At 41.8% G+C, this 7,681-nt stretch overlaps 1 protein-coding gene across 1 annotated transcript in view; it reads right to left on the bottom strand.

The window, feature by feature from the left end:
* Nucleotides 1–3,082: 3,082 nt before the first annotated feature.
* The window catches only part of tmem199 (transmembrane protein 199), an 8,467-nt gene continuing 3,868 nt past the window's right edge, over nucleotides 3,083–7,681 (bottom strand). Inside the window, exons 3-6 of the mRNA XM_037677990.1 lie at nucleotides 5,531–5,620; nucleotides 4,945–4,987; nucleotides 4,741–4,853; nucleotides 3,083–3,350 (exon numbers count right to left, since the gene is read on the bottom strand). Of these exons, the coding sequence (XP_037533918.1) occupies nucleotides 3,255–3,350; nucleotides 4,741–4,853; nucleotides 4,945–4,987; nucleotides 5,531–5,620 (342 nt within the window). The 3' untranslated portion in view covers nucleotides 3,083–3,254. The remainder of the gene's footprint in view (nucleotides 3,351–4,740; nucleotides 4,854–4,944; nucleotides 4,988–5,530; nucleotides 5,621–7,681) is intronic.

The raw sequence follows: 7,681 nt of genomic DNA on the forward strand, positions 1-7,681 counted from the left end.
TTTTTTTTTTTTGTATTTATTTATTTATCTGGATGATTGAACTTACAAACATTTTTATTTACTTTTTTCTTCCATACAAAATTATTTGTCTGGGTGCCGCTTTATTTATTATGTAAAAAAAAAAAGGGACTTTATCAAATATTTCAGGAAAAATAAGAGAGACAGTAGATTTGCAGCTGCTTGACATTTCAGTCATTCATTTATTTGGCAAACTTTGCAACATGTAAAGATAAAACATGTCCAAAATTTTTAGTAAACTAACTTCTCGGTGCATTTAACCAGCAGCTGTTCTTTTTGTTTGTTTCATTTTAACTCTGCATCAATGAAGCCATTTTCAAGAATGTGTATTTTTCTTTATTCATACATTTTAAACAACGTAGTTTTGCGCGTGTTGGTGAGATATAGTTCCTTCTCACAGACGCCAGCTCGTGTTTTTCTGTTCCCAGATGAGCCCCGGCATGTTTAACTGCTCTGACCCCACACGTTTCATCTTTCCAAATAATACCCATTAGATTACTGGCATTAAGATGCAACGACAGCAATAATTATTTTACAAGTCAAAATATTTTTCTGTATCTCTCTGTACTGTAAGAATCAGGGGTTTAGCTGGACAGAGGAAATGAAAAAGAAAAATAAGAACTAAATTAAAGCCAGAGCTCGAGGTCTATCAGCTTACAGCTCAGTAATTCTCCGTGGATTTAAGTTTCGAAATATTACATGAGAGGTATAATACAGAGGCAAACATGACGGACAGCAGTGCCCACAGCGTATCCAGGACTGGACAGAGATCTTTCTATATCAAAATCATCTTTAATACCAAATAATCTTTCAATAAACCTTTAATCCGGGTGTCAAATCTCAGATCTTAGGATGATACTTTTTTTGTATTCCAGATGTGGTTACATATTTTAATCCACTGATATAACAGGACTTGGCAGGAGTGGTGTGGTTTACAAAAATATGAATTCATATCTGGAGCAGGGATCAGTGAAGAGAGAACTGCGTTGTATTAAATCAGGTTTGACAAAAGATGCTCGTTTTATTGCCTAGAGCATGAAAATCTCATTTTATGGATGAGTGTTTTTGTATCAGCTAGAAAATTATAGGTTTGTTAATTCATTAAAACACACAATACCTTGTTAATGTTTTGTGGCCGTCACCATGGCAGAGGGTGCTGAGATGGTTAAAAGCTCGTCAGGCGCCAGGAGTGGACGAGATTTGCCCTGAGATGCTGAATGCTCCAGATGTTGTTTAACACGTCTCTTTAACGTTGCGTCTTGGACTGGGACAGTCCCTGTAGAGTAGTGGACCATGGCTGTGGTCCCCATTTCTTAAAAAGAGAAACGGAGAGTTTGTTCCAACTTTCAAGGGGTCACACTTCTCAGCCGTCCCTGGAGAGTTCACACTGGTGGTTTAGAAGAGGGTACTGGTGGGATGCTTCATTTGATTTGATTTGTCAATCCATAGTTATTTGCTGTTTGTGTGGCTGTGACCCACACAGAGGGAAAGTACCAGACTGGCACTTTGTTTTTCTCCTCCTGTGGTGACCACACCAGCAGGGGCTGTCAGTCAAATGACGTCTTGAAGCAATTTTCTGAGGAGAAGCCAACAGTGTTGGTCACAGTGGTGTCGAAATGAACATGTCAGTGTGATCCTCTCTCTGGTACAAGATAATAATGGGTCTTTCACTGGAGTTTGTCTGTGGATCGTTTTTCTCTGAGCGGGGCAGCACGGTGGCTCAGGTGGTAGAGGTGAACCTCTCAGTGGGCGGTTGTGGCTGAGTGGTTAGAGCAGTCGTCCTCCAATGGGAGAGTTGGGGGTTCGATTCCACCAGCAGTCACATGCTGAAGTGTCCCTGGGCAAGACACTGAACCCCTAAATGCCTTTGATGTGTGTCCCATCAGTGAATGTGATAAAGCTCTGATCAGTTCTTGTAGAGATCTAGTAGAGTGCTGTAAGAATGAGGCACAGATTGTAAAGAGCTTTGAGTATCTTGAGAAGATAGAAAGGTGATATACAAGTACAGTCCATTTACCGTTCTCAGCTAGCATGGTTTTAATTTGTCTCTATGTGTCCCTGTGATGGACTGGAGACCTGTCCAGGTGTCCCCTGCCTCTCACTCAGGGACTTCTGGATATGGGTACCAGTGACCCGAAAAGGACAAAGCAGGTAAAGATAATGGATGGATGGATGAATAAATGGATGGTTTGGTAAAAAAAAGCCACAGCAGATGGATTTTCAAACCAGATTCAGGGGAAACCATGTGGTTTTGTTTGGGTCATGGAGCAGATCAGATCTTTACTCTTGACAACTTGTCACAAAGTTGAGCTTGCCCCTGTGCAGCAGGTTGGACTCGACCAGGACTTCTCCTTTTTCCACTCCTGTGTTCTTGGACAGGATGTCAAAGGGCAGTTGTGGAGAAGAGCATGAGGTTTAGGAACTTCAGGGATAACGTGGTACCACTGGTGTTCTCAGACCATGAACTTGTGTTTATTGTGACGGTTCATGTGAAGTGAGTCAAGCTCCTCCAAGTCTGAGGCCATAGCTCTAGAACAGAAAGAAGTACATGAAATAAATGTACTAATGAAACTCCTCCACTGCCTGAAGTGGCAATAAAAAACATTTAATTCTGCTTCAGCCTCATTAATGCAATCCCATCAGAGCACTGGAGAGAAGGTGAATAGATCTGACTGGATGACAACAGGTTTATTAAATGAATGCTAAACGGACTGTACTTATATAGACACCTTTCAGTCTGATCACGATACTCGAAGCTCTTTACAATCTGTGCCTCATTTACCCTGTCACACAGCTCTATACTAGATCTGTACAAAGACTAATCAGAGCTTTATCACATTCATTCACTGACGGGACACATGAGAGGCAGTGAGGGGCTCAGTGTCCTGCCCAGGGACACTTCAGCATGTGACTGCTGCTGGAATCAAACCCCCAACTCTACCATTGAAACACTGCTCTAACCACTCAGCCACAGCCGCCCCATTGTAAAGAATCATTTTTTACTCATTCTGATGGGTTCTGTTAAATATGAAAATATTTATTGTGAATAATAACATCTTGCGTTACAATTAACATTTTTATTTCACAAAAGCACAAAGAAAAAGACAAAACGTGACAAATTAATTAGGAATAAATAACAACTGCATTTAAATCACGGAGGAAAAAAGAATGTAATACTTCTTGACAAAAACAATAATAATTAAGAAACGTCATGTTGAACATTGTTTTCTCATGTGCTATGGTTCCCCTAGTTCCCCTTCCATGGTCCGGACCAGGACGTAGAGCTCGGCCAGTCCGACGACAGATGCAGCGATCACAGCTGATATGACCCGCTGGAACACAAACAACACAAACAACACAAACACAAACAACAAGCTTTAATTAGACTGGGAGACAAAGCGTGATCAGTAAGAAAACACGAATGCACTCCTCTTTAAATGTGTTTGTAAACACAACAAACGGTTCAGTTTAATGTTGGCAGTCACAGCAGAAGTGTGGGGTTGAATGTTTTGGACCTCATTATAACTCAACACCAGACAGGTGTACAGTACAAGCCCGGGCTGCTCCAGGTGTCCACCAGCACCAAACCATCAAGTACAAACCCACAAACAAACCGAGCGTGGAAACAGTTGTTGTCTCAGGGGAGTGGTGGCGCAGAGGTTAGGTGGGCCTGTGATCGGAGGGGCGCCAGTTAAACTCCCAGGACCTACAACATCAAAATGTGGGTGGGAAAGGGGAAACACCCACACCTGCCTCCACCCTCAGTTGTCCCACTCTGGACCCTTGAGCAAGGCCCCCACCATCTGCTCCACACAGAGGCTGTGGTAGCTCGGTGCCTGTGGTTGTGTCAGGAAGAACATCTGGTGTCAAAACAATCACCAGGTCTTCGTGTGAGTTAACTCACTGACCTCTGAAGAAGGGAGCAGCTGAAAGAAGAAGAAGCAACAAACAGCTTGTGTCATCTGATCCAGCCTCTTACCGTCTGATCGATGGGCAGAGAAACTTCTTTTCAGGAGCCTCACGTAATATTTTTGTTTAAAACTTGGGAGTGCAAAATGGCGGGCAACAAGCAATCCTTCAAGCAGCACTAGGTTCTACATCATACGACGTTTTGTTAATGAAGGATGGCAGGATGAAGCACACACACGGAGGGACAGGCTGGGGCTTCATCAACAGTGAACAAGGCTCTGAACTGTGCAGAAGGGGTAAGGAGGAGGTTAAAGGTGGACAACCTCATTCATTTCTCCACCTTTGTTCCACCACTCACATTTGTTTGCACATCTGGTTGCAGTGGTGACTCAATGTCCACCAGTAGTTTCATACCAGTATTCAACCAGTTTGTTTAATACGAAAACTAAAAAAGGGAGAATTTGCTCTGAATTCAAACCCAGTTCTCCCACATGAACCTTCCAGCTTTCATCAAACCGTCATACCTCATTAGTGACATCATTACTCTGATGTATTTGATGTAGACTGATGGCATGAACATTTTTTAAGTTTACCCCCCCCCCACTCATTTTGATACATAATCAGGTGCTCAGAGGAATAGTGATGGAAATGGATATTACAGCTTGTTTAGCTACTGTCAGCCCTTTCAAACAGGTGATTAACAGCTGGAAGGTAAACGACTCGAAGGGTTACAGTCAAATCAAATATTTGTAAATACGAACATTTTGCACAAAACGTATTGTTTGAATTATATGCTTTTGAATGTTCCCTTACCGCTGTGGTCTCCGTGAACAAATACTGACTTCCCATGTAGGAGCAGGCAAACGCAGCAACTACGGTCACCAAGAAGTTGAAAACAGTCACCACAACTGCTTTTACTGACCGCACTACAGAGGAGGAGGACAAGTCGAGCATTTCACTTCCTGTTGTCACACACCCAATATCACGTCACACGGACAACAAGTGGGACTCGCTTACCTTGCTGTCCCAAATCTGAGAATGTCCAATTTCGGCTGATCTCCTGAAAACAACAACAACAAAAGAAAACGTTCATTACTGTTGTAGAAAAATAAGATTCACTGATAGCACGGTGGCTCAGTTGGTAGAGCTGCTGCCTCTCAGTGAGGTCGCCGGTTCAAATCCCGGCCGGGGGTCTATCTGGGTGGAGTTTGCATGTTCTCTCTGTGCATGTGTGGGTTTTCTCCGGGTGCTCCGGTTTCCTCCCACAGACCAAAAACATGCATGTTAGGCTGATTGGTAACTCTAAATTGTCTCCAGGTGAGAGAGAGTGAATGTTTGTCTTGTTTGTCTCTGTGTGTCCCTGTGATGGACAGAGACACTGAACCCTCATAGCCTCTGATGTGTGTCCCATCAGTGCATGAATGTGATAAAGCTCTGATTATTCTCTGTATAGATCTAGTAGAGTGCTGCACAGATTGTTGTAAAGAGCTTTGAGTATCTTTATCTAATAAAAAGTTACATACAAGTACTGTCCATTTACCATTTTACACAAACAACAAAATCCCACACAGACTTTAATGCAGGACGGATGATTGTCATGTACCTGAGTGTTAACATTACGTGTCATCCGGTTGTATTCCTCATTGGCAAGTTTTGCTTTGATCTTCTCCAGACGTGCTACAAGCTCAGGATTCTGTGGAAAACAAAGTCAATTACTACGACACCAAACATCGTTCTGTGAACGGTCCTCAAGTTACAGTTTAAATAAAAAGCAACAAAATATTTTTTCTCAAGCAATTATTGCATGCAAACAAGAATACAGACACGACACAATATAAACTTGAAAATGTTTCGTCTGCCATTGTTTTCTACCCATCTTCTTCCTGGGACTCTACTGTATAAATGATGATGGGTACTACTTCCTGTCAAACAGGAAGTAGCAGTAAGCATTGGTTAACTAGTGCAGCACGGACCACGGTTTATTTGAAAGTTATTACATTCAGTTTAGCAGATAAAACTGTTTTTGTTTTGTTTATATTTATTTAACAACCATCAAGTTTACTAAAACAGCCGTGCTGCGTTCAGGTACCTGTTGTGTTCACGGCTGCAGAACAACCAGACCAAACTAAATCAGTGGCTTCAACAACAGAGTTTGAACACGGACCAAAACAAAAAGAGTGTTTCTGTGTAAAGACGTATAGTTTCATCTCCTACCTACAGATGATGAATTAAGAAGAATGTGTCTGAAAAATGTGAACTTGAAGAGACCACCCAAAACACTGTCTGTGAATTCATTTCACTTTGTTGACAAACGGCCGACGGAGGAAAACCTGCATCCTACTTTGTGTCTGGACGACAATAAACCACCGGAGAAGAGACGGATCCTCAGAAGGATTGAAAACAGTGACGAGAACATCAGGGATGATTTCAGGTGGATGGAGGTCACATCATTGTAATATTTGTTTATATTTACAGTTTTATGATTGTCTCTGTAATTAACTCAAGCTCAGTGATGGAGGACTTTGAGTCTTTGGCTGCTCTGTGTCTGATTTAAGGTCAATAAGATTGTGTCCCACCACTTTTAACAAAACACACCGACCTTATTACTGTGGAGACACTGATCCACCTCAGAGCTTTTCAGGTTGTTCATTACTTCACTGTCTGAAGAACTGAGTCAGTGATGTAGATAAATATGCTAGATGTAGCTAAATATGCTAGATGTAGCCAAATATGCTAGTAGATATAGCTAAATATGCTAGTAGATATAGCTAAATATGCTAGATGTAGCTGCTAGTAGATGTAGCTAAATATGCTAGTGGATGTAGCTAAATATGCTAGTGGATGCAGCTAAATATGCTAGTAGATGTAGCTGCTAGTAGATGTAGCTAAATATGCTAGATGTAGCTGCTAGTAGATGTAGCTAAATATGCTAGTACATAATAATAATAATAATAATGTCATCACAATGTCAGCACTGTATGTTTCCATACAATGGCGAAATTAGTCTCTGCATTTAACCCATCCACCACCAGGTGGTGCAGTGGGCGGCTATTGAAAGCGCCCGGGGGACATTTTGGGGATGAGACGTGCTGCCCAGAGACGCCACGTGATGTGCAGTGACTGGGGATCGAACCTGGGACTTTCGGGTCCCAAGCCGGCTGCCCTGCCTCTACACCATCTCGGCCCCCATTACATGCAGCTAAATATGCTAGATGTAGCTGCTAGTAGACGTAGCTAAATATGCTAGTAGATGTAGCTAAATATGCTAGATGTAGCTGCTAGTAAATGTAGCTAAATATGCTAGTAGATGAAGCTAAATATGCTAGATGTAGCTGCTAGTAGACGTAGCTAAATATGCTAGTAGATGTAGCTAAATATGCCAATAGATGCAGCTAAATATGCTAGTAGATGCAGCTAAATATGCTAGTAGATGTAGCTAAATATGCTAGTAGACGTAGCTAAATATGCTAGTAGACGCAACTAAATATGCTAGTAGACGCAGCTAAATATGCTAGTAGACGCAGCTAAATATGCTAGTAGATGCAGCTAAATATGCTAGTAGATGCAGCTAAATATGCTAAATATGCTAGTAGACGCAGCTAAATATGCTAGTAGACGCAGCTAAATATGCTAGTAGACGTAGCTAAATATGCTAGTAGACGTAGCTAAATATGCTAGTAGACGTAGCTAAATATGCTAGTAGATGTAGCTAAATACGCTAGTAGATGCAGCTAAATACGCTAGTAGATGCAGC

Source organism: Nematolebias whitei, chromosome 6 (assembly GCF_014905685.2).
Source record: "Nematolebias whitei isolate Nwh7 chromosome 6, NemWhi1, whole genome shotgun sequence".
NCBI classification, from domain to species: Eukaryota; Metazoa; Chordata; class Actinopteri; order Cyprinodontiformes; family Rivulidae; genus Nematolebias; species Nematolebias whitei.